Genomic DNA, 27232 nt, shown 5'->3' on the forward strand with positions numbered 1-27232 from the left:
ATGGCTGAGATGCACCCTGTGGGCTGGGCTGGAGGAGATCTGTGTAGTCTCGCTTTTCGTTTAACAGGGTCTGGTAGCTGGCCCAGGCTAACCATCCCATAGCTGCCTCAGACTTCGTTTCCAGGAATGCTTCAGGTGACCTGGGGAAGCTGAAGGACAAGATTGCATGAGAAACGACCAATTATGGGGGCCTTTCGGAACCAATAAGCAAATTCGACCACATAGTGTTTTTCAAGACTGAATCTGACATTTTTAAGACAGGCAGGTCCTCACTAGGCAGCCTAGGTCAGCCAGGGGCTCACAGAGATCCCCCTGCCTCCGCCTCCGCCTCCGCCTCTGCCTCAGTAGGAAGAAAGATGTGTGCTACCATACCCAGCCTGAGAATTTCCTTCCCTTTTAAGGCTGCAGAGTATTTTATTCTATTGTTTACTTGTATGCTCACACCTCATTTTGTTTAGCCATTCATGTGTGGTGGATAACTTTTTTGATTGGAGAGGGGCACACATGCCACAGAGTTCCTGTAGGCATCATGGAGGCACTTCTACCTTTAAGTGGATTCCGAGGATTGAACAGGTTTTTACAGCAAGCATCTTTGCGAACTGTGGGCCTGCTTTGCCAAATATCCACCTTGGTGGATATTTGAATAACTTCCTCTGGTATTACTTTCTCTCCATATGACAGAATACCTGACAAGAGGCAGCTTAAGGGAGGAAGGAGTTATTCTGACTCACAGTTGGAGGGGACATCCCGTCATGGCAGGGAACACAGTTGGAGGGGACCTCCCGTCATGGCAGGGAAGGTATAGTGGTAGAAACCAATCACAGCTATGGTGACAGGAATATGAGGGTGTTTATTCACATCTTGTTGGTCCGTGAAGCAGAAGGATACAGGGTGTAGGGCCAGCCTATAAACCTCAAGGCTTATCCTCCAGTAACTCACTTCCTCCGGTTAGGTCCCAACATCCAAAATATCACTACCAACCAGAGATCCAGTATTCAATGTCTTTGGCATGAGCTTTTGGCAGATATTTTACAACCAAATAATAGCATCCTGTCCAGGCCACCATAGGTACATGGTCTTCTGATAATGCAGAATGTACTCAGCCCAACTTTAAAACCTCCCATAGTCCTAACAGTTTAAACATTATCCAAAAGTCCAAAGTCTCTTCGAAGACTCCACGAAGCGACCCCCATCTGTCAGGCCTGTTAAATCAAAGGGGAATTTACTTCTTTCCAGCAAACAGTGACGCAGAACAGACATTCCTGTGACAAAAGAAAGGAACAGGGACACAACAATACCATACCAAATTAAGACTGAAATCCAATAGGACGAACCACAAAAAAAAAAGTCCTGCAACTCCATGTTTGGCATCTGGGACTGGTATTGGCATCATCTGTGCTCCGATGGGCTTGCAGAGCCCTGTCCCTCCTGCTCTGTTGCATATATCGGTTGTAGTCTCCCTTGGGCCATTTCCACCCAATGCCCACAGTTTCCGCTGGCAAGCTTCCCATATTTCTGATCTTCATTGTAATATAGGCTTTACCTTTATAGCTCCATACACAACAGCCTCAGGTACTCCATGAAGACAATATGACCCAGTGTTGAGATGAGGCTAGACCTAAGTTACTCTATATCATGTAAAAGGGTGTGCTGGTTTTTTGTTTTTGTTTGTTTTTTTGTCATTGTTGTTGCTTTCAGAATGTGTCTTTCCTTGAGAGACTTCTTTTTACAAGCAGCTTTTGACTCTGTTTGCTGATGCAGGGTGAGTTTGCACCTGGATGGACGGGAGAACGGCACCATCTGTTTGGCGCCATCTATACAACACAGACTGACAAATTACAAACTCCTGGGAATGGAAGAGGACCTCTCTATAGATTTATTAGTGGACTGGGACTATAGAAGCATATGGGCAAATTGACATCATATCAGGAAAACCAAACCTAAGAATTGATCACACACGCTTGCCTGGGCAAAGAGTGTGACCCCTTGTCTATGCCCTATAAGGAGGATGCCAATCCCTGTGTTGGTGATGGTTCCCACCAACTTATCATCTAACTGCTTGGTATGTGCATCTATTGATCAACAGGTGGAGAATTCCTGAATGTCCCAAGGACTTCAGTTCAGTTTGGTCCCCGCTGCTGCCGGAGATTACTCAAATTGCCCATCTACCATCCTCCTATTGGTCCATCTGGACCTACTGCTCATTGCACCTGCTCAACCATTCATCTGGACCTAGTCCTGAATTCGGGTTCTGCAGCTGAACTCAACTCTACAGCTCAGCCCTGTCCCTGCAGCCAAATACTGCAGCAGTAATTTCAGCACCTGCTTGTCTCCGGCTCGTTTATCTCACCCTACACACGCTGGTGCACTTCTAACTGCATCAACTCCGGCTTCCCAGGCCTTTGCCACCTTAACTCTCGGTAGCTAGTCTGTAACATACATAGAAAGATAGATAGTGGTAGATAGAGATAAATGCTACATATATGTGTAATATGTGATCTGAGAATTAATCATTAATATTGCAGTGAAGATCACGTTTCCCTTGGCCGGGGTTATTAAGGAAAGTGGGGATACCCGACAAATTGTTGCCAGTGAAAATGCTGTAGCTTGTGAGTTTATTACCGTTCAATAAAGTCTTACGTTGTAGAAGGACATAAATGTGTTTACCTCTGTTTCTGACATAGCGTGCTCATGACACCATTCCACAGCCCGCATGTTAGGTTGTCTTGAAATTTTCTTCACTAAACCAATTAGTCTATTATTTTAAAATTCAGTCTCACTCAAATTTTCAGAATATGGGCTGAAGATAGCCAGACTCTGTGTCAAGTGTAACATAAATGTCCTCTACTCCGGTTCTTGTTTAGAGTCTTTCCAAAGTGTCATGAACCTGGCCTTCACTGTCTACATTCCTATTGATAGTCTAGACCTTCACTCTCCTGCTAGAACAGCCCATTGAACTCTCATCTACATTGAACTCTAGGCCTGCTCTAACCTACAGGGCCAAACTCTTTCCATTCCTCCCATCAGCCTCTTCCTAAATTCCATAAACCACATGGTCAGGCAATCCTATCAGTGACCTCACTTCTCAGCGTCAGTTTTCTGTGGTGGCATACCTGACGAGAAGCAGTACAGAGGAGGAAGAATTTGCTTTGCTGCTTGGTTTGTGGATCCATTACATCATGGCAAGGACAGCTGCAGTGATATCTTCCTGTTACAGGCAGCCCTTGTGTGGCGGCAGAAGCATGGAGATGCTTGTTCACATCTCGGTGGACCAGGAAATAACATGAAACTCCAACCTTGACGTGCCTGTGACCTGAAGTTCCCAAGGGAGAAAACAGCTGCACCTATGTTAAAGATTTCCAGGATCGATTGACTGGTTAGAATTTCCATGACAGAGAGTAGAATGCTCCAAGTCTATCTTTAGCCTTCTTGAGAGTCAGGCATCACCCCCCTCTGTGTTTGACCTAGTGGCCCATGACTATAAGGTAAAATCTTCCCAGAACATACTAACAATCTCCCAGCCCAAAGCTAAGAATGTCATCAGGCATCATCTGAGGCCTACAGCGAGGCTTCCCACTTTGCTGTAACCACCTATCGGACATTCCACCCATGTATTGGAAAGTTGCCCTGACTTAGGACTTCATTTTCTTTTCTTATTAAAAAAAAATCAAGAAACTATTGCCAGGTCAGTACATAGCATTTGGGGTACCCTAAATCTGTGTTCACAGTTTAAATCATAGTTTACTCCAGAATAAATTAGCTCATGTTCCCTTTGAGATGACAATAGAAACCCTAACGAAGACAGTACCCGACCCTCTGACTGATTTCCCTTCTTCCCCCAAGTAGTCCTTGCTTTTGCTTTCTTACCACATGCCTGTGCCTCCAGATTGCTTGTGAGTCTTCTAGAATTGGAAGGTGGTGGAGATGGAAGGTGGGGAAGACCATCCACAGCAAATGTGGGTATTTGTGTGTTACGTAGGAAAATTGCTGGTGAGAAAAAGTCACTTTGTGGCATTTGGATCAGAGTTCGTCTTTCCGGATTATTGTCTTAGCAGATGCTTCCTACTCCATCTCCATCCTCTGCTTCCAACAGGACCCTCAGCAGTCCCCTCCATCCTCTCCTTACAGCAAGACTCTATAGTACCCTCCATCCTCTCCTTACAGCAGGTCCCTTACAGTCCCCTCCATCCTCTCCTTACAGCAAGACTCTATAGTACCCTCCATTCTCTCCTTACAGCAGGACCCTCAGCAGTCCCCTCCATCCTCTCCTTACAGCAAGACTCTATAGTACCCTCCATCCTCTCCTTACAGCAGGTCCCTTACAGTCCCCTCCACCCTCTCCTTCCAGCAGGACTCTCTATAGTACCCTCCATCCTCTCCTTACAGCAGGACCCTCAGCAGTCCCTTCATCCTCTCCTTACAGCAAGACTCTCTATAGTACCCTCCATCCTCTCCTTACAGCAGGACCCTCAGCAGTCTCCTCATCCTCTCCTTACAGCAAGACTCTCTATAGTACCCTCCATCCTCTCCTTACAGCAGGACCCTCAGCAGTCTCCTCATCCTCTCCTTACAGCAAGACTCTCTATAGTACCCTCCATCCTCTCCTTACAGCAGGTCCCTTACAGTACCCTCCACCCTCTCCTTCCAACAGGACCCTTACAGTCCCCTCCACTCTCTTTTATCTGAGAGCCACCCACTTAGAGGCAGGAAGCTTTGGGGACAGTCTTTTCCAATATCCTCAAAGCCAGCTCCATCACACAGCCCTCTTATCCCTTAAGAATATGCTGGTGATGCTGGAATGAGATCTCAGTGGTTAAAAGCACTGACTATTCTTCCAGAGGACCTGGGTTCCATTCCCAGCACCCACAGAACAGCTTACAACTACCTGTAACTCCAGTCCCATGGGCTCCAATGCCCTCATCTGGCCTCTGGCGGCACTGCATGCACCTAACGCACAGTCATATGTGAAAATATAATTTAAAAAAAGAATACTCTGACATCTTCTCCTCCAGCCCCGCCAATGGAAGAGATGTAAATGTGTGTCGTTGCTTGGCTACCAGGTGAGCATTCACAGCCATAGGCTTTGATCTTCTCAGAGAAAAAGAATTCTTCAGGTTTGTAAATGTGGTTTGAACTTCTGAAGCTACTAAATGGCCTAATTCATTTAATATTTTCTTAGATGAAAAGGTGTCAAGTTTTTAAAATTCTTGCTTTTAGAGATTTTCCAAGTTCGGTCTGACAATTAGTCAGTGGTCAGAAATGTTCCATGCTGTAGTGACATTGGTACAGTTGGGATAAATGAAACATGCATTCAAGGTTTGAAATTTTGAGATAATTTATATTATTTTTCCTTAAGTGACTTAATTTCTTAGAACTATTTGCAAAGTTCATCTTCTCTGAATATTTGCCCCAACATCCTCCCCTTTCTGACTGTTTCATTAACAACAAAGGAATGTGGAAAGGGCACATTTTACAAGAGCTCTCATCAGATTGCAAGTGACTGTAACCACCACTTCCTCCCTTCTCTCTGTCTCTCTCTGTGTGTCTCTGTCTCTGTATCTCTGTCTCTCTCTGTGTCTCTGATTCTGTCTCTATCTATCTATCTATCTATCTATCTATCTATCTATCTATCTATCTATCTGTCTCTATCTCTCATTTCTCTGTGTAGCCCTAGCGGCCTCAAAACTAGCTCTGTGGATCAGGCTGTCCTTGAACTCAGAAATGACCTGCATCTGCATCCTCAGTGCTGGGATTAAAGGCATGTGCCTCCTTGCCTGGCTCAGAATTTCACATCCTAAAATTGATCCTGGCTCTTGTCACATCACTCATGACATAAACCACGATTATAATCACCTAAGTAAACATCTTTCAGATCCAAATCCACATTATGAAGACTTAAATTATCTTACAAATGAGGCTGGGCATGGTGGCACATACCTTTAATTCCAGCATTCAGTAAGTAAATGCAGTTCGGGTCTATAAACTCAATGCCATCCTGATCTACATAGCAAGTTCCAAATCAGCCAAGGCTACATAGTGATACCTTGTCTCAAAAAGAAACAAAAGTAGCCAGGTAGTGGTGGCCCACCCCTAGCACTCAGGAGGCAGAGGCAGGCAGATCTCTATGAGTTCAAGGCCAGCCTGGTCTACAGAGCTAGTTCCAGGACAGCTAAAGCTGTTACACAGAGAAACACTGACTCAAAAAGGAAGAAAGGAAGGAAGGAAGGAAGGAAGGAAGGAAGGAAGGAAGGAAGGAAGGAAGGAAGGAAGGAAGGAAGGAAGGAAGGAAGGAAGGTGAAAGGGAGGGAAGGAGGGAGGGAAGGAGGAAGGAAGGAAGGAAATAGGAATAAAATTCTTAAGAATGAGAAATTACCAGTAGTTTGCTCTCTGTAGATCATCTCTCAAGGAAGGCGCGCAAAATCACAAGTTACTGACTTAGAAAAGAGAATCAAGAAGCTGAGCAAATGGGCTTGTCTTAGGGTTTCTATTGCTGCAACAAAACAGCATGTTAGGGAGGAAAGTGTTTATTTGGCTTACACTTCCAGATTATATAGTCCAGATCACTGGAGAAAGTCAGGACAGGAGCTCAAGCAAGGCTGGAGTCTGGAGACAGGAACTGATGCAGCAGAGGCCATGGAGAGGAACTGCTGACATGCTCACAGTTCAGAGGTTTAGTCCATTATCATGGTGGGACACAAGGCAGCATGCAGGTAGACACGGTACTAGAAAAGGAGCTGGGAGTTCTTACGTCTTAACTCATGGACAGCAGGAAGTGGTCTGAGACGTTAGACATGCCTTGAGCATACATGAGACCTCAAAACCCACCTCCACAGTGATACAATTCCTCCAACAAGCCCACACCCCTAATAGTCCCACTCCCTTTGGGGGCCATTTTCTTTCAAACCACAACAGGGGAGGAGATGTATTTCCATTCATTTCATTGCCAGCTTTTAAAATTTTATACCATATATTCCCAATTTGAAAAATATATTAAATTTGCATTTGAAGGTATAAAACTACCTATAACATGAAAAATAAGTGGCCCAGAGACCTATATTGGGGTTCAAGCTTCAAGCTGAACATCAGAAATGCAAAGCAGCTGGCCACTAGCTTCTTACCCCTACCTCAAGCTAAATGAACTGGTCCTGTCTCCAGGAGCCCTCACTAAGCCTCAGACTGTAACCTTTCCTCAGTGTGGCTGGAGAATGAATACCTGTCTGAGACCTTGCTTCTGTCTTACATACTTCCCTAATGTTGGGATTAAAGGTGTGAGCTATAATTCTCTTTTAGACTGATTCACTCTTATGTAGATCTGGGTGGCCTTGGACTTAGAGATTCATCTAATTTCTTAATCCTGAGTACTAGGATTAAAAGTGTGTACCACTACCTTCTAGATTCTGGCTGCTAGGATTGAAGGTGTGTGCCTGGCTTCTATGGCCTGTGGTTAACTTTGCTTTCTGAATCCTTAGGCAAGCTTTAATAAGTCATAAACAATATATCACCACAACTACCAACTAATATTACAAGCAAAGTCATTAGATCTAGGAGTTACAATTGAGTTAAGTGTGGTCAACTTTTGTTCTTCTTTGACTTTCTGGGTTAAAAAAGAGAGAGACTTTTTAAAAATATTTATTTTATTGTTTTTTAATTATTTTTGAGATTATAATATAATTGTATCATTTTCCCCTTTCCTTTCCTCCCTATAACCCCTCCATATACCCCTCTTTGCTGTTTTTCAAATTCACACATAATGTTAATTATATACATATGTTTTCAGGTTGACCATTTGTATTTGGATAACCATTTGGTGTGCTCTTCCTGGGGAAGACTATTTCTCCTGCTCTCAGCATTCCCTAGTTGCCTGTAGTTCTTTGTGTGGGCTTGAAGCCTCCTGGCTTTGCCTGTGTATGTTAGCATGCCAAATATCCTTGTTCAACTCATGTTTGGGCAGTCATGTTGGTAAGATGAGACTTCTAACATTCCTGGGAGACACAACCTCATAGCAAACTCCTGTTCCTCTGGCTTTGACAATCTTTTTTCCTCACCCCATATTATTATTTTTAATGTTTTTAATTTAAATAGAATCATATCATTTACCACACCCTTTCCTTGCTCCCATCGCTCACAACTACTCTCCCTTAAACCCCACCCATGTTTCCCCCCATTTCAAGTTGATAGATGCATTTTCTTTGATTATTGTTATTACATACTATGGTGGTTTGGATAGGAATGGTGCCCATAGACTGTGTTTGAATACTTGGTCATTAGGGAGGGGTGCTACTTGACAGCAATTAGGACATGTGGCCTTGTTGGAGTAGGTGTGGCCTTGTTAGAGGAAATGTATCACTGGGGGTGGGCTTTGGGTTTTCAAATGCTCAATCCAGACCCAGTATCTTTTTCTCTTCCTGCTGCCTGAGGATCCAGATATAGAACTCTTAACTCCTTCTCCAGCACCGGGTCTGCCTGCATGCCACCATGATTTCTGCCATGCTGATAATGGACTAAACCTCTAAAGTGAAAGCCAACCCCAATTAAATGCTTTCCTTTATAAGACTTGCCATGGTCATGGTGTCTGTTCACAGCAACAGAATACTGACTAATATACATACACACACACACACACACACACACACACACACACACACACACACACGCACACACATACATACATACCCACAGTATGCATGCACAAATATATGTAGAAACAACCCACTGAGTCTGTTTTTGTTGTTTGTGTGTATATGGTTTCAAGGCTGACCTATTTTTATTTTTTAATTATGTTTATTTATGTGCATCTGTGAGAAGATATGTGCACCTGTGAGTGAGGTAACCATGGAGTCCAGAAGAGGGTGTTGGGTCCTCTGGAGCTAGAGTTGCAGGAGTTTATGAGTTGCTTAATGTGAGTGCTGGAAACTGAATCCATGGTTCCTCTGCAAGAGAAATATGTACTCTTAACTGCTGAGCCATTTCTCTAGCCCGAAAAGATTCTTTATTTTCAAAGTGTTTAATATGTCAATGCAAAGAGCCTGATTTTTGTGGTGTAAGAGTTTGTAGAAAAGGTGGGGCAGTAATGATATTCTACTTTAATCCCAGCATTTGGGAGGCATGATGGATAAAGTGAGAGGTAAGAAAGGATCTCCTCTGTCCAGACCCAAAGCAAAGTAGACTTTCTTAAGCAATTGGTTTCAGCTCTCAAAAACAAAAAAGTTGGGCTGGCAACATGGCTCAGCATTTGCCTCGAAAGCCTGATGACCACATAAAGGAACCTACATAAAAGTGGAAGGGAAAACCAAGTTCTAACAATTGTCCTCTGACTCTCTCTCTCTCTCTCTCTCTCTCTCTCTCTCTCTCTCTCTCTCTCTCTCTCTCTTTCTCTCCCCCTCCCCCGCTCACTCGCGCTCTCTCTCATATTTCTTTTTAATGTTTTAAGAAAAGTGATTACCCTGTGCCAAAAAGCATATGCAGAAAATTTTATGAGAACTGTAAGATTTAGAACCTCCTAGGCTTACATTTCTCAATCTCCATTTTTTCATTTGTAAATCAAGAGTAGTTATGTCTACATTACAAAATTGTTGTGAGGGTTGACATGGTGTAAAATGGCTTGTATAGTGAGAGGAACGTAATCCCACTAGTGCCTTTTGTTTCTGTTAGCATTATAATCTGTAAATAAAACTAAGTGTAGTAAGAGAGGGGCCCATAAGCTGGCTCATTCAGTCCTCACTCACTCCCCCTTGTGAGGTAACTTCCCAGACTACCAAATCAGTAAAACTAAGAACTACATTTCCCAGACTCCTTTGCTTTTAGGGTCTCAATGGCCAGTTAGGTTCCACCAATTACAGGAGAGTATGTGACATATGGAAGATGGGAGGAGGTAGAAGCCATCTTGTTTCTCTTTCTCCTGGCTGACAAAGATGTCAAGATATGAGTGCCCAGAGCACAGGACTACTTGTCCTACCTTGATGTGACACCAATCGGCGGGATTCCTGACTTCTGTTTCCTCCAACTTTTCCAATGTTTTCATTATCATGTGACTCCTGTATCCGGCCCTTTCAGCTATCACGCTCAGATGCATCAGAAGAAAGAGCTCATCTGGATTTAGAGTTAAAGGCACTGGCTGACCTCACCAAGGTGCAGCAGAGAAGTCTCAGTACTTTCTGAATCAAAGCCAGGCGACAGTTTTGGGTAGAACACAAGTCAAGTTCTTAACCTAAACTGACACACCTATTAAGGCTGGAGTTGCTCCGAAGAACTAAATTTTTGTTTAAACTAGCCCCCTGCTGCTTCTTCTGACAGTGCAGCCAAGGGTACAATTTTCTCTGCAGCTCTCTGTTGCGTAACCCGTATACCAGAGGGTTGAAACACTGAGCAAATGCGAAGACACCAAAAAGCACCAGGTTTAGAGCAAAGAAAAACGTCCCACATTGTTTTCCCAAACCTATGAATAGCAGGGTGGGTATCATGTGTAAGCTTATCTGCAGTAGATGAACAAGGACAGTTCTCCTGGCCTTGATGTTTGATCTGTTAAAATGGCCTGCCCGCTTCCCTTCTCGGTATATCAGACAGTAACTCACAAGAATGACGGATAACAGAAGGGCAAGGAAAAACATGCCGATGACTCTGGCAGGCATGCCATTCAAGATCACAGGACAGAGCGGGGCAGACTGGAAAACAGAGGCTGGAGCAGGGTTAGTGCCTTCTATGAGGAATAAGCCAACATTCTTGAGTATAACAGTGGTCCAGGTCGCAGTCAGAATCCTGTACTTAGCACGATCTACCATGGATGGAGAGTTCAGGGGATAACAAATGTCAAGATAAGTGTTGAGAGCCATCAAGGCCAGAGTAAGGAGGATCCCTTCTCCAACACTTAGCTGTGCACCAAATACCAGCCAGCATAGCAGCAGGGGACTGTTGGCCATCAAGGCCCGCATTCCTTGGAAGACAACCCCCAGGCCACAGTAGGAAGAGATACATAGCAGGTGATGGCAAAGGAAGACTAGTCGGACGTCTTTCCTCAGCTGCAGATTCTGTGACACTATTGCAGTAATGACAATGGTGATGGATGTGGCAATAGAGAAAGTCACCACGTACACAGAGGCCTTCACGGTTGCCTCTAGCTTCAGCCAGTCAGATATGTTGCAGTTCTCGGAGGAGAAGTTCATAGTCTTTGGGGCTGACTTGGCTCCTAGAAGAGAGAAAGACAGAAATGGATGACTGCCTAAACTCCTGTGAGCCTCCCAGTTAGGATCTATGTTCCAGCACAAGGACTAGGGGGTGCTTTCTTCAAGGGGATGATGATTTTAGATAGTATTGATGGAGCTCAAGGAAGCTGGAGAAATCATGCAGGCCTTCCTTTACTTAGGGACGAGGCATCTGGGTAAGTCATGGGAAAGAAGGCAGGAAGATGTTTCCTGAGTATTCAAATGGCTCAAGTTTGGGTCAGGAGCAAAGCTAATGCCTGTGTGTCCTTTTCCATCAGAATCATAAAGTCGAATGACTTTCTGCTAAGCATGTGTTAAGACAGCACACGCAAAAGTCTCAGGAGTTAGAGTAACAGAGCTGTGAGGAGGGTGGGCAAGTCATTAATGCAGGACCTTCACTCTTTTGGGTCCCCAAACCATGAGGAGAAGACTAACAGTGATGGGCTACAGTCACAGGTGCTCCTGGGTACTTTCTAGGAAGCCAACTATTCTCATGGTATTCTCAGTTTCACTGTGTGTGTCTCATGTCTCACAAAGTGGCTTTATTGTGCTTTTACAAATGAGAAAATGAAGCTTAAGAGGCTAAAGGCTTGAGAGTCCTCCAGAGGCCCATGTGCTAAACCTTTAGTCGTCAGGATGGCCCTATTGGGAGGTGGAAGAACCTGTGAGATCTGGGGCTGGGGCTGCATCATGTATTAATAGAGTGCTTATCTTCCATGCACAAAGTCCTGGGTTTGATCCCAGCCCTGACTAAGGTGTGGTAACACATGCATGTAATCCCACCCTGGACAGGACAGTCTAGAGTTTAAGGTCATCCTTGGCTACATAGTAAGTCTGAGGCAAAACTGGAATGTATGAGACCCTGGAGGAAAGACTAAAGGGAAAGACAAAGGGAGGTAGGGTCTAGAGCAATGGTCTCAACCTGTGGGTCACAACCCTTTTGGGGGTCCAATGACCATTTCACAAAGGTCACCCAAGACCATCAGAAAACATAGATATTTACATTATGAGTCCTAACAGCAGCAACATTACAGTTATGAATTAGCAACAAAAATAATTTTATGGTTGGGGGTCACCACAACATGAGTAACTGATTTAAAGGACTGAAGCATTAGGAAGGTTGAGAACCACTGCTCTGTGGAGTTGTCCTCAGTCATGTCTTTAAGGAGCAGCTCTGAGCCAGGGGCCACAGCATCAGTCCCACCTCTACCCCAGAACCTCTTGTATGATTTCAGTGTCTCTTGCTGATCTAAACAGAACCCCATCTGTCTAGCACAGAGCCAGTTCTGTCTGACCAAGCTCTCTCTCTCTCATACCCTGCAGTCAGTCTCTGAGCCTCAGACACAAGGAAGGCTAGGCTACTGCTGGTTGAATGGACAGTGGTCAAGACCTTCCTGTTAGCTAGAGCCTCCCAACAATACATGTGTACACACACACACACACACACACACACACACACACACACACACACACCATGACCAGAGGTACCCATTGCTGAGCTGCATTCTCTGGTTATTTGATCCCACTTGCCACCCTTCATTTCACCCAGAATCCCAGTTGTTCCCCCTGGTTTCCTCTGTCTTACTCAGCAGGCCTCCCTGTACTTTCCTGGGGTATCCCATGTGGGGTACAAACCTGCTCCATTCCAAGTGAACTGTGCAGTCAGCCATGATAGGGGCTTTAACCAGCTGTGTTCCAGGACTCCAAGTCCTGTCACTGTGTACTATGTAGAAAGAAATTCTAAAAACTGTTCTCCCCTGACCCCCAAATCCATGCAGTAGCAGCTGGCATCAAGGATGAGCTGCCCATCCCCCACCCCTAATCCAAAATTGCTTCTGGGAACTACTGTTGGTGAGACCAAGTGGTTTCTTCACTTGTGTGATAAGTTTAGCACATGAATCAACATGACACACTGTTTTGTCATTGTTCTCAGTTGGCCTTTACTGAGCACTGACACAGACAATGCCTAATCCTAAACAGTGTAGGGACAGATGGTAAAACAGTCACTGGCCAACAAAAATGTATTGTTCAGCAGACGATGCCTACTCCAGTTTAACCAAATAATGAGGCACCAAAGACTTCATGTATAGCTTTACTTATTGCTAAATCAGTAAGAAAACCAGGGGCAGTGTGGGAATGTTGTACAGAAATCAAAGTAACTGCCCTGCTTGGCTGCAGTCAGAGAAGTCTTCCTGGGGAAGGGAGACTTGGATCAAGCCTTGGAAGGGTTGTATCCAGACTGAAGCAGGGCTGGAGTGCAGGCAGGGCAGGAAGAGCAAAGCAGATTCCAAGCAAACTAAAACAGCCCCTGCTGAGTGAGAGCCACACCCCAATTTCAGATGATAAAGAGCCAGGATCCCAGGGTTAAAGCCATTTTATAAGCAAGAAGGAGACAGGCATGAGTAAAATTAAGAACAGCGCGTGTCTGAGGGGAGCCAGGATGAGATGCCTGCACCCACCTGCCACAGTGGGTTAGCACGCTCACCGCCTTGCAGACGGCAACGCAGCCAAGGAGGGACCTGTTGTGTGGACACCACTACCAGAGCAAGGACTTAGTCTACTTTGTGTGACTAGACTTGGAAACCTACAGAATAAAGGAAGGAAGGTTTTACCACTGTTATTTAGAAACCCCAGAAAGACCAGAGATTTCTTTAGGATCATACATCTGGAGACTCTCCCTGTCTCAATTTGCATTTCTTCTCAGAGGTACATTTGCATATCAAGAGCTCTGGCAATCAGGCCCAAATAATCTGCTTCGTCTACTAACCTATTCAGAGGCTGCTCTTCGGCCTTGTCCTTTTTCTTAAAATTTAAAATAAGGAAAAAAGCGCAGTTTTGAAATAAGACTTTGGAGCCAAAAGACTTCAGTGAATTTCTTATCTACAAATTCCTTGACAAAATCAGGACCGGCCACTCTCCTGCAAACCTCCCATCGGACATCCTGCCAGAGATGTCTGTCCAGACTAAACAAAGAACTCAAAGACTGAACGTGTAGCTCAGATGGTAGAGTGCATAAAGTCCCAGGCTCCATCCCCTGTGCTATTTAAAACAAAGTGTGACAACACATGCTTATAATGACAGCACCTGGGAGATGGAGGCAGGAAGATCTTATGTTACAGATTGTCCTTAGCTGTACCTCAGGTTGGAAGTCAACCTAGGTTACGTGAAATCCTCTCTCAAAAACTAATGTATTTAAATAAGTAAATGCATCTCCAAATGGTCCCTAAGTCAGCATACTGCAGAGATGCCTGCACCTGTGCCAAGTTAAGGCACTGGATGAAGAGGGAGCATAGATCGCTATAATTAACATCCTAGAGATGTAACTCAGAGCACCTGTCCTGGTACAAAGCCGCCAGCATCTTCAACCTATGTGCCCATTGGCAAGGGATGGATAAGGAAATACCTGTGACAGGCAGGGTGCGGGAGCAGGGGGGTATGCCAGGGACACTGGAGCAGACGACACAGGCCCTTCCACAGAGGGCAACCACTGCCTTGGACTCCTTGTGGATTCTGGGAAGGAGCTGAGAGCATTCCCACTCCTCTGACCTCTGAGCAGACAGTCCCCAGCCAACACCTGACAACAGATAAAATCCAGGGTAAAGACCAGACTGGAAGGAAGCAAAAAAAAGGGCAGTGACATGTACAAAACACTGTGGCAGCCGGCTCCCCACTCACTGCTTCCTGTGAGGCAGCTTCAGGCCCTGCTGAGATCCCTGAGGCACACGACAACCCATGAAGTCAATTCTGCCACACTTTTTTTTTTCCAGAAAAAAGGAAGGCAGAGAAGGGAGGAAGGAATGCAGACTGGGCACTACGTCCTGACAGTGATTCTAGAACTTGCAGATGGCAGTCCAGCTCTAGGACCCACTCTCTGTACTCCAGAACCTGGTACCCCAAGCCACTGGTGACTGACATTAAACAGACGTGCTCTCCTCACACCCTGTCACTTGGTCTTCCCAACAGACTGAAGAGACTGAGACCAGTGGAATTCCCATCCCTCTGTCAGCAGAGAGAGGGGACACGGGTGTAAAGAGATTTGTTGTCTGATGGGCACCTCCAGAGCCTGGTCCCATCTGGCTAGAGTCTGTGATTCTTTCTAGAATAGGTAACTAGGGCATGAAGAGAGACTCAAGGAGTACCCCCACTGAGAGAAATAACCATATGAAGACGTAGAAAGAAGGTAGCTTTCTGCAAGGCAAGGAGAGTAGCCTCAAAGGACACCAGCCCTTAGACACCTTCATCTGGCTCAAGAGAAGATGTGGGTGCTGTTGTTAGCACCAGTTTGTACAGATGTTCAAGTGTACTAATGCAGCTTCTATCTATTTCTACAGAGTGGCTTCCCATGGTCTGCTAGCCTTCCCAGAACCCAAACAGCCAAGAGGGCTGTTTGGTTTGGTTTGGCTTGGCTTGGCTTGGTTTGGTTTGGGTTTTCAAGACAGGATTTCTCTCTGTCATTCTGTAGACCAGGCTGGCCTCTGTACTCAAACTCAGAGATCTAACCTCCTTCTACCTCCCAAGTGCTGGTATTAGAGGCACGAGCCACCACCGCCCAGCACTTTTGTCTGTTTCAGATGCTATGAATACATCCAACAAGCCAGACAAGGTCTACACTTCTGGTGGCATTTCCACTCTGATGTGGTGGTTACCTTAACAGGAAACATGAACATGGTCCTTTGACCTTCTGCCTCATCTCCTCTACACAGATTCTCCTACTGACACCAGAGTGCCTGAACTATTCAGCTCCGAGTATTTCAATTCTTTTGGTAAGTGTAGATCTTGAAGTGACACGAAATGCAAGCTCATTTCAATGAGACAACTCCAGAAGGGTCTGGTCAGCTCTGTAGAGCTGTGACTCAGCTTCAAGTAGAAATCAAATGAGACTCCAGTCCTGACTAAATATGAGACACCTTGGCCTTACCTCAGCACCAGAGAGCTTTTCTGCTGGACCAACCAGTAGTGTGCTGTGCTTTCCAGGAAGAGACGTTGGAAACAGCAGCAAGTCCTAGGAAGAACTTCCAATGGCAGGAATCAAGTTCCCTGAGGTGTCAGGTCCGAGGGCCACTTCCACAGTGTCTTCAGCCCGTGTCACACTATGAGTCAAGACGTCTGAGAAAGCCAGGGACGACTCTGCTGGTGCCACTTCCTCAAAGAAAGTTCAGCTCCTTCTGTCTGAGGAAGTTCTGACTCCAGGCATCCCTCTGATGGTGCACATGACCTCTGTGTCCTTTCCAGGCTCCAGCCCTGCTCCGTGGTATATGGAGATGACTAAGAAAAGTGTCTATGGACACAGCTGAAGAGACTTCCCCACACTATTGCAAGGGAAATTCAAGCTCTGGACCTGGTGATTTTAAAGCCCATTTGTTACAATAACCACAGTGTAGTAACGGGCCAGAGAAAGGCCGATCTGAGTTTCTGCAAGAGCTGGCCAGTACTTCCTGATTGTTAACACCTCGGCTTTAAACTTACAAGCATTAGTTACTGGCTCTCCCTCATAGGCACAGCCTTTCTCTTTGAAGTTGTTCAAGTAATATGCTTGTTGTCAGAAAATGTAAAATACAAATGATAAGCATTTTTAAAGATAAGGAGATAAGGATTTATTCTTAGTGTCCCCCATTTGAAGACGAGCGCTGAAGACATGACATATATCCTGTTCTCTCTCTCTCTCTCTCTCTCTCTCTCTCTCTCTCTCTCTCTCTCTCTCTCTCTCTCTCTTTCTGGGAATTAAGAGTTTCAGCATTCTTTACATTCTACTCCCTCAGTTGACACCCAGGGGATCGTGCTGTAATTTTTCTGTCCCCATCTCCAGTAAAGGATATGGTTACTCCAGTAGAGGATATGATTTGGGGGACCAGCATGCACCAGACCTAAGCCGATCTGTGCACTATGCTAAAACACACTTGACTAGCCAGATACAGTAATCCCAAGAGGCTGAGCAAGAGTGCAAGGAATCGTAGAATTGGCCTGGTCTAACTTCCTTCAGAGGCATGCGTCTAGGTGTTTCAGGTTAGAGTCTGTGGCTCCTGGGCCACTGTGTACCTTTTGGTTCCTGAGAAACTGAGGCACTCCCTCAGGCAATGAAGCATTCAGGCTGCCTCTGTGTTTCTGTGTCCTTAGAAATTGTGGTGGTGGGCATTGGTGGCACACACCTTTAATCCCAGCACTCAGGAGGCAGAGGCAGGCAGATCTCTGTGATTTTGAGGCCAGCCTGGTCTACAGAGTGAGTTCCAGGACGGCCTCCAAAACAATACAGAGAAACCCTGTCTCAAAAAAAAAATTGTGGTGGTTTGAAAGAAAATGCCCCCCCAAAGGGAGTGGCAGTATTAGGAAATGTGGACTTGTTGGAGGGACTGTGTCACTTTGAGGGCCAACTTTCGGGTCTCTTTCGCTCAAGCTTCCTTCAGGGTGATTTTTAGCTGACATCCTGTTGCCTACAAGATGTAGGACTCTCACCTCCAGTACCATGCCTGCCTGCATGCCTCCATGCTCCCTGTCATGATGATAATGGACTGAACCCCTGAAACTGTAATCAAGCCACTCTGATTAAATGTCTTCCTTTATAAGAGTTGCTGTGGTCATGGTGTCTCTTCACAGCAATAGAAACCCTAAGACAGAAGCCAACGAAGCTTATAGAAATTTGACAGGACGATTGGTCTTAGGCATTAATCTTGTGGTACTCTGCACAGCTTGCAGTGGGATATTTGATCGCACTGTGAAATTCCGAGGCTGTGATAATAAAATTAACCTTTGGCCAGGGGGTGGAGCCAGTGACTAGTTGACAAGAACTAGCCATAGATAGTATGGAGGATCTGGGAAGATGGAGAAAGAGGAGCACAAGAAGGGGCAGGGAGGGGCTTAGAGATTCGAGGGCCCTTTCGGTTTGTGACAGATGGAGAGATGCTCTCTTGCTGGGTCTCTGGCCTAAAGGGAAGATCAGCTGGTTGCTTCTCAGTTTCTCTGATCCAGCAGGTTTTCACCCCAACATCTGAGTCTTCATTGGTAAATAGAACAACTTACATTGAAAACAACATTTGTACCCTGGCAACTGCCATTATATTTTATCTCTGATAAGGGTATAAAAAGTCTGATTGCTTGGAATAAACTTGTCACAGCTTCAGTCTTGCTGTGACCCCCTCCAACCTATGCCTGGACAATATTCATTTTCTCACCTGTATCAGATAAGTTAAGTACTGACACTTACACAAGAGTTTCTCAAATGCAAGTTCAGTCTGATCTACTTAGGCTGTGTAGTGTGATTCTGTCTCAAATTAGAAAGAGGAAGGAAGAGGAGGAAGAGGGCTGGGGTGGGGTGGGGGTAATGACTCCATGGTAGAGTGTTTGATTAGCTTTCGAAAAGACTGGGCTTAAGTCAGGCGTTGGTGGAACATGTCTTTAATCCCAGCACTCTGGAGGTAGAGGCAGGCAGATCTTTGCGAGTTCGAGACCAGCCTAGTTTACAAGAGCTAGTTCCAAGACAGCCTCCAAAGTCTCAGAGAAACCCTGTCTCTGGGGAAAAAAAAAAAAAGACTGGGTTTGACACCTAGTTCAGCAAAGCAAGCAAGCACGTGATCAAGGCAGTCCAATCAGAGGGAAGCCTGAAATCACCTGATGGATGGAGAGAGCTATTCCTCTAGGTCTACAAAAGGCTGTTCTGAACATTGTTGGTCAACATCTTGCCACCACAGAGGAACCAGTGTTAGGCAGAAAGGGAGAGAGAAAAAAAAAAAGATGAAATTAAGACCTTAAGGGACTTTCTCAAGGGGGGCTGAAGAGATGGCTTACCAGGTGACCCAAGCAGGCCATCACAGTGCCAGAGTCCTTACCCCCATACACTAGTAAAAGAGGGAGAAAAAAAAGGTACATCAAACTGTTAACATTAAGTAACTCGGGGGCTGATATTATAAGAGTTGAGGAAGGAGGAAATCAACTATTTAACTTTTATATATTTGAAAAAATGTAAACAACGATTTCTTTTTCAAATAGTCCAGAGGCAAGGGAAGTGGCTTCTTTTGGCCAATGGGAACTGGCTGTTTGTTTGTTTTTGCTTTGTGTTTTGTTTTTTTCTGAGACAGGGTTTCTCTGTGTAACAGTTCTGGCTGTCCTGAAACTTACTTTGTAGACCAGATTGGACTTGAACTCACAGAGATCTGCCTGCCTCTGCCTCCCAAGTGCTAGGATCAAAGGTGTGTGCCACCACCGCCCGGCAGGAACTGATTTCGAAAATTCCTGAGGAATGCTGGCTTTTATCTGTCAGAAATTGTATAGTTCATCTTAAGTTCATTTCTTGATATTTGGACAGCCTGGGACCTAACAACATCATGTACTCACACAGGTGGATGGCATTTGAGGAACCACAACTGAGGTTGTCCTCTGCCCTCCACACACATACATGTACAATGCATACATGCATAAATAGGAACTTAACACACACATGGACTTGAACACATACAAAACATGCACACATTAACTTGGACACTCATACACACATTCACATATATATGTATATAAACATACACACACATGCATGCACATGAGTCTTCATACACACACACATACACACACACTACAGTTAATAGGAAGTTATTTCAGGACTACTAGATTTTGGAGCATAGTATATAATATATATCTCAATATAATATTTTTCTCATGAAAGGAAAAATCTTTTAAAAACTTTCAAATGTACATATTGCAAAAAGTTCTTTGATTTAAAAAATTCCTTTAATATTTATTCATGTCCTACAAATGTACACATAAGTTATATTCTTTTGGGGGGGGAGCTTTTCAAGGCAGGGTTTCTCTGTGGCTTTGGAGGCTGTCTTGGAACTAGCTCTTATAGACCAGGCTGGTCTCGAACTCACAGAGATCTGCCTGCCTCTGCCTGCCTCTGCCTCCCGAGTGCTGAAATTAAAGGCATGTGCCACTAACACCCAGCTATAAATTATATTCTTATATATGTTGTTCATAGAAAAAGACCTGAAGCTGTATGTCAATCTGTTAAAATAACTATAATCATTGCCCAGCATGGGTGTTAGGCCAGCTTGTGGAGGTGTGAGAAAAACTGAAGTTTCATGTTAATCAAGGTTGGTTTTCTGTACCTCTACAACTAGTCATGTCAAATTTATAAATTTGATAACAATTTAAAATGTTTTGTAGTGGAGGAGATGAAAAGAATCTCCTATATGGAAAACCTGCCTTGTGATTTTACAGGGATGTGTTCTGCCTGATAGGACTGTGTGAGTCAGATAGGATGAGTCCCACCAAGTGTAACTGAAAGCCCCAATTCAAAATGACCTCCACTCATGAATGCTCTTTGGTGATCCAAGTCAGGGGTCTTTCTACCTTCTTCTGGGTCATTTTCTGCAAGCCAGCCATTGGCCTTAATATCGGGTCTCCTGGGAAACGACTGTAACAATTTTAGGTAGGTAAATAAAAGTCTGAAAATTAGGACAACAGCTAAGCACCAGACACTGGGGCATTCTTATCTTATGATGCAGTAAGACAGTGACCTAGGCAGTCTGACAAAGAACTTGGGACCACCGGCTTAGAGAATGTCTCTCCTTACCTCAGGTCTATTCGAGCTAATGGACTGATTTAAAAATGTCTAACCTCCTTGTTTTTGCTAGCGTTGTTAAGCTATAGCTATTCTTATAAACTGAATCATACGAAAAACCGCTATATTCTATAATAGTACTGTATAAGGATCGGGAATGTTCTCAGTCTCTTTGTGGACTATGTTCCTAACAAAAAAGTCTTATCTTGATACTAAAAGAGGCTCAATTCAGAAATTGTCATTTTTATTATAAACTGTTGAAGATAATTAAGCCCTGAAATGTTCAGAACTATATTTACAGCCATGCTAAGTATTAATGTAATTAAGTACAGAAAGAAAAAAACTTTGTTTAGCTCAGGTATACTTAATAGGTAATGGTCCTCAAACTGTCACAGATTTGCTGAATATGGCATTTAAGGTATTTAAACTTAGATGACAGGCACTCCTAGATCCTAGCCGCATCCCCCAAGGTCTCCAAGAAGACAATAGACACAGTGACAGATGACTCCGCCTGCATTGTGGTAATGATAACCACGAAGCAAGACTGGCCCAGTGCCTCACCTAGAGCCAAGACCCAGCCCAAACTGTGGACAAGCAGGACACTGGAGAGTTCATTGCCCTTCTTGGCCCAGACAAAGTAAAGTCAGTGCCTCCCATGCTCCTCCTCCACAGAAATGCCTCTCGTCTTCTGGGCCCAGCAGCTAGAGACTCATGCTATCCTGGTACCCCTGCATCCAACACCATGGAGACCACGGGTGCCTGGGATAACTGTCTAGGCAGTGGACTATGGACTAGTCTCTGTCATTGCTGCTGATTCTTCTCAAGTCTTGGGTCACACTGACCGCTAGGCTAACTGTAGCTTTGTCAGCTAGGCAACTGCAGACAATCAGTTCCTTCCCCCAAGACTGCAGCCACCTGGTTAGTTCATTAGCCAATGCATTAGTTAGCTAAAGCCACTAGGTCTCTTTTTAAGAAAAGGCACGATGATTTACCTTGCTCACACTTTCCGCAGTAAATAATAAACAGGCTTCAGGTGTAACTTCCACTAATGCTTTGTAATGGCTGTTCTCAGTAACAACTACTTATTCTCAGTAATAACTACTTGCTCTCAGTAATAACTACTTGTGTCTCTGGTAAATGATTAGATGGAAAGAAAAAGTGGTTCAAAGTCCATACAAGTCTGAGAATGTAAAAACTTAAATAAGTTATAAGGGTCTCAAAAGATGATTTAAGATATATAAATACAAGCTATAAAGGTACATTGTTATATTTGGATTTCAAGGGTTCAAAGGGTTTTGGGAGGGAATGTTTGTTTTGGTTTGGTTTTTGAAGACAGGATTTCTCTGTATAACAGCCTTGGCTGTCCTTGAACTCTCTCTCTGTAGAACAGGCTGGCCTTAAACTCACAGAGATCCACCTGCCTCTGCCTCCCAAGTGCTGGGGTTACAGGCGTGCGCCATCACAGACCAGCCAGGGTTCAAAATTTTAACATTGATAAATGGAGTTTGGTAGAACACTAATTACTTACTATTTAGTCACAAGCTCAAGATTTTAAATTTCCTTCAGTTATCTTCTAACTACAGACTTAAAGTGCTTTCATCAAGCTAAAAACATGTCTGTCCAAATCTATATACCTAGCTCTCTGAACAGAAAAAAAAAGTTAATTCATTTTAACCCAAATCATAGCTTTTGCTATGACTCAATGGTGTAAATCTGTTCCAGCTGTTTTACAGACACCTGTTAACTGCTTTTTTTTTCTACAATGTAGATTTCAGTACGACAGAAATGTTAATATGCCTAGAACCTTTATCTCCTTTGATAACCTAAAATTCATATAAGCTTCAAGGAGTCAAAAAGGTCATAAGCCTTGGATCTACCTATCACAGATCAAACGACTCCAGATAAGTAAAAGTTCCAAATACAAGGTTTTCCTTTGAGTTCTTAAACTTTAACTTCTGTCCCTAGTCTGAATTTGTCTCAGCAGATTTCCACTTGGCTGACAGGCACCATCCAGGGAGCACCTTCGGACTGCAAACTGCTGAGCCCTGGACTTGAGAAAGCTGATATGATTGTTCCCTGTCTCTTCAGCTGGATCAGTTAATCAGATGTTTGTACATGCCCCATTACCCAGCCTTTGCCTAGGCCTTCAGCCTTCCTGGGTTCTGATAACCAACATCCCGGTTTCAGCTGGGAGCAGCTACAGAAGAGAGTACATCATCCCTGCCCAACCTCCCTTCCATAACAGGCTGCATAAGGCTAAGTCAAAAGGGAAAGCCCAAGCCGGGCGTTGGTGGCGCACGCCTTTAACCCCAGCACTAGGGAGGCAGAGGCAAGAGGATCTCTGTGAGTTCGAGACCAGCCTGGTCTACAAGAGCTAGTTCCAGGACAGCCTCCAAAGCCACAGAGAAACCCTGTCTCGAAAAACCAAAAAAAAAAAAAAAAAAAAAAAAGGGAAAGCCCTGACATAGGGGACAAAATGGCTACCTATAACGCCAAGAAAAGTGGGCTCAGATTTATCAACAGGTAGATTCATTAACTAAAATAGTTCTATAACACGATAGAACACTTGGCCTGTTTTATGCAGAACAAAGAAATATTATCCATCACAGTGCCTTGGAAACTTCTGCTAATTACTGTTGACTCTTACATCATTGATATAATAACTAAATGATAATTCCTATCTGGGTACTGAAAAGTTTCTACAACCCAATAAGCCTCTCTGCCAATGCAGCAATCCAAATCAGACCAAATCAACCCAAATGTAAAAAGCCCACATTAATGCTCCTGGATGGCCTTCCAACCCCCCAGAGAGGAGACAGGAAAGAAAGACCAGAAAACCACACATCTGTTTTCTGGAAGGCAGTTTAAATACCCTGTGAGAGTGGTCTTGAGCATCTCTGTGGGAGGGGGTCATTATTTGGCCGGCTTTCTGAGATGCAGCAGGGCCTTGGGTAGAACCTCTACCATGGCATCCTAGACTCTTTGGGTATGTGGATACTAGGGGCTGGGGTGAAACTTCCACCATAACAGGTACCATTAAGATGGTGGTTATTAAATCCAGTGCCCATCATAGAGTCGTGGATTTGACCCAGGATACAACTTCAGAGGAGAATGTAATACCCAAAATTAGCCTGTAATCTCCACCTGCCCAAGTACCAGATAACTTCCTAGGATTCTGGGAGTTGTAGTTCTTGAAAGTAACAACAAAGCCCCATGGGAAAGTACGGTGGCCTACCACAGGTCTTGGGTACGCTCATCTGAAAGCTCCAGAGAGTGTTCCTAACTAAAGTCCATCTTGGTCAATATTTAATAATTTAATAAAGCTTGCTTCAAATTTGGCCCAAAATGACAAAGCTCAGAATTCACACAGACTCCATGTTTGTTGTGGGGTGGGAATGTTGGAGGGTGGTTAAGATAGAGAAAAAAGCAGTAAGTTGGGTGGGTAGGGAGGCAGGGGAGGAGTTGGAGGATGGGAAAGAATACGATCAAAATGTATTGTATGAAATTTTCAAAGACATCATTTTTTTAAAAGGAAGAAAGCATGAAGGGGGAGGAGGGAAGGACAGTCAGCAGGTAAAGCCACTTGTTGCCTGAAAGGGTAAACTAAACTCAAGGGCTTCACTTCTAATAATTTAGAAATAAAGGGACCAGACCCTCACTCAGCCCCTGCTTTAGCAGCCATGACAGGCTACAGAAAAGACATGTAGGCCTCTGACACAAGGAAACTCCAGATCCTGTGGCCTCCCTGAGTCTAGGCCAAAACTGAACACAATAAAACTCCAGGCCCCTCCTCCCCCCAGTCTCCTAGATGCTTGGTTCTTGGGAACTGTTTGGCCACAAAACAAACTCTAGGGGAGACCAAAACCTCCCCTGTAGTCTCCAGGATATAGGTCTGAAAACTATTGGTATCTACAAGCAACAGGCCACCCACAAGTAACAAGACAATGTCATAGAAACCACAGAATATTCCCTCTCAGCACTGACCAATGAAAATAATTGGTGCACAGGTATTTCATGCCAAAATATGGCTTTGAGAAATGCTCCTAATTGTTCCCAAATGTCAACCAATCACAAACCAACCGTACGTACTGATGTAATCCTGTAATTTTTGTCTATAAAACCTAACAGTACGACAGGCGTTGGTGGCACACGCCTTTAATCCCAGCACTTGGGAGGCAGAGGCAGATGGGTCTCTGTGAGTTCGAGGCCAGCCTGGTCTACAGAGCGAGTTCCAGTACAGTCTCCAAAACAATACAGAGAAACCTTGTCTTGAAAATAAATAAATAAATAAATAAAACAGTAGACAGGGAACTTCACTCCCTCTGGGGGCTGCTGTGTCAGCTTGCTAGATGGGGTCCCTGTCATGGGTGAATGAACAATCATTAAACCTTGTTTTTGCAGTTTAATGGGTCTGTCTCCCTGGTGGTCTCTGGGGACTTTGCAACTTGGCACAGCACTGCCAAGCCTAACCTGACTTATATTTGATAAGAGAGAACAAACTGCTACAACACTACAACAAACTCCTCTGACCTCTACACACACTGTGACTAACCGAAGGGACCAGACCCTCACCTAGGCCCTGCTTCAGCAGCCGTGACAGGCTGTGGAAAAAACTCAGCAACATGTGCTTGCCTGACCTTCCCAACCTCCCAGTCACTAGGAGGTCAGATACCCTCCATGTGGCAAGGAACCAATCAGAAGTTAGCTGGCTGGCACTGATGTGCTTTACGGTAATAATGGCATGCAGAGCATAGCAACTGCCCTGGGAGGGCCTATAGGCCATAGCAATCAGTTGACCAATCATCACAGAACAGGTTGCCCTAGCCCAGAAGTGACCAATCCTGAGACTGTTGCGTACCCCTAGACACTCCCCTTACACACCCCAATAAACTCCCCGCCTTACAGTTCCCCCTGGACACTCACTCCACCTGTCATGTGGAACAGCAGAAGGCAGTTAACTCATTAAATAATAAAAGATTCTTTGCTTTTGCATCAGAATGGGTCTCTTGGTGATTTGGGGGTTTGGAATTTGGGCACAACACTAACATGTGAACACGCATGCAGATATGCATTAGTGCTCACAATCACACACACACACACACAAATAGTACACTATTAATTCTTTTTTTAAAAAACCTTTCTTCTGCAAGGATACTTACGGGTGCTGTTTTAACACTCTTTCATAAAGGAAGAAAGGGAAGGAGGGAGGGAGGGAGAGAGGAAAGGAGGAAGGAAGGAGCCAGGGGACAGGGACTGAGCTCCAGAGCTCTTGGAACTAAGCATCCTTCACGCTCCTTGACTGGAATGAGCACAGCCTTTCTCTGAGTCAGCCATGGCAGGAGGATGGGAGCTGCCACATTTGACTTAAACCATGAGAGAAACAACTAGGAACAGAGCCAAACAATTGTGGGGGTTTAGTCTTCTATACCATCTTCACTATTGTTGCCAGGGTTATAGTTATTGATTTACTGATTGCTTTAAAACCAACAACTGCAAGACCATGAAAAGCCCTGAATAGCAGATAGACAGACAAGATACTACAGGTACACACACACACACACACACACACACACACACACACACACACACACACACACATGTTCCTGATAACTTTACCATCACTGTACACATTACTAAGAGACTTGATCCATTTTTAGACCTTACCTTGAATTTTACAATCCAAGACAGTAAAAAATTGATGTGGAAGTAAGAAAAAGTCAGACTCTAGCATAGCCACAGGCCTAAACACCAGGGACATTTTGCTCACTTTGTCTTGGTGGCAGTAATTGAACCTTCAGAAAGTCTGTTAGTCAGCCAGGCAATCCCAGGAAGCAGGAGGAGTGCCAGGCCTTTAATACACCATAACAGGTTAGGATGGGCTCCAGAGTAAGAGTCTGTCTCTACTACTAACAATAATTAATAATAGTAGTAACTTGAAATGAAGATGGAAATGAAAAACTGACATAATGAGAAGTGTCTTAAGTTTTTCATCCATCAGCCAGGCATGGTGGCACACACCTTTAATCCCAGCATTCAGGAAGTAGAGACAGGTGGATCTCTGGAGTTGGAGGCCAGACACAGGTACATAATGGGTTTCAGGACAGCCAGAGCTAGACAGAGACCCTGCCTCAAAAAGGGAAAAAAAAGTCAGCAGACAACCCTCAGCTCCCTAGCTTGGGGGAGCTCATTCCTCTCGCTTCCTTAGGGATGTCCCTGAAAGGACTATTTGCATCAACAGATTGCGTCCCACAAAACCTGCCTAGCAAGACACTGGTAAGATGAAGAACAGGTACCTGGCAAAACTGTTCATTTGGATCTAATTCCACTCCTGGCCAGATAACCTTCAAGCTAAAACATCACCTCCATGCTAAATAGAATGAAGGTGTTTTGAAGAGGGAGGGTTATTTCATCCCTCAGGACTGCTCATGCCCCCACCCCACTCCACCCCCACTCCACCCCACCCCTCAGTTTTAAGCAATCAGTCGAA

General features: G+C 44.6%; 1 protein-coding gene and 1 long non-coding RNA gene across 3 annotated transcripts; both read right to left on the reverse strand.

The window, feature by feature from the left end:
* Positions 1 to 830: 830 nt before the first annotated feature.
* On the reverse strand, positions 831 to 4292 carry LOC121142767. Its single transcript, XR_005879862.1, has 2 exons — positions 3114 to 4292; positions 831 to 1262 (listed from the first exon to the last, which is right to left on the reverse strand). It is a non-coding gene; the product is annotated as an uncharacterized LOC121142767 (long non-coding RNA).
* Positions 4293 to 9446: 5154 nt separating this feature from the next.
* Positions 9447 to 16558, reverse strand: LOC101839501 (olfactory receptor 2AG2). 2 transcript variants are annotated; one of them, XM_005082546.4, is made up of 3 exons: positions 16117 to 16558; positions 14602 to 14772; positions 9447 to 11182 (listed from the first exon to the last, which is right to left on the reverse strand). In XM_005082546.4, the coding sequence occupies exon 3, from the start codon at positions 11157 to 11159 to the stop codon at positions 10203 to 10205; it is 957 nt and encodes a 318-aa protein (XP_005082603.1). In that variant the 5' UTR covers positions 11160 to 11182; positions 14602 to 14772; positions 16117 to 16558; the 3' UTR covers positions 9447 to 10202. The 2 variants fall into 2 exon arrangements, with proteins under 2 accessions (XP_005082603.1, XP_021090032.1); XM_021234373.2 differs by lacking the exon at positions 14602 to 14772.
* Between the last annotated feature and the right edge of the window lie 10674 nt (positions 16559 to 27232).

Source organism: Mesocricetus auratus, unplaced genomic scaffold, assembly GCF_017639785.1.
Source record: "Mesocricetus auratus isolate SY011 unplaced genomic scaffold, BCM_Maur_2.0 Super-Scaffold_100010, whole genome shotgun sequence".
NCBI lineage: Eukaryota > Metazoa > Chordata > Mammalia > Rodentia > Cricetidae > Mesocricetus > Mesocricetus auratus.

Coding starts and splice junctions, on each gene's coding strand:
- LOC101839501 (XM_021234373.2), bottom strand. CDS start 11,159: ATGAACTTCTCCTCCGAGAACTGCAACATATCTGACTGGCTGAAGCTA.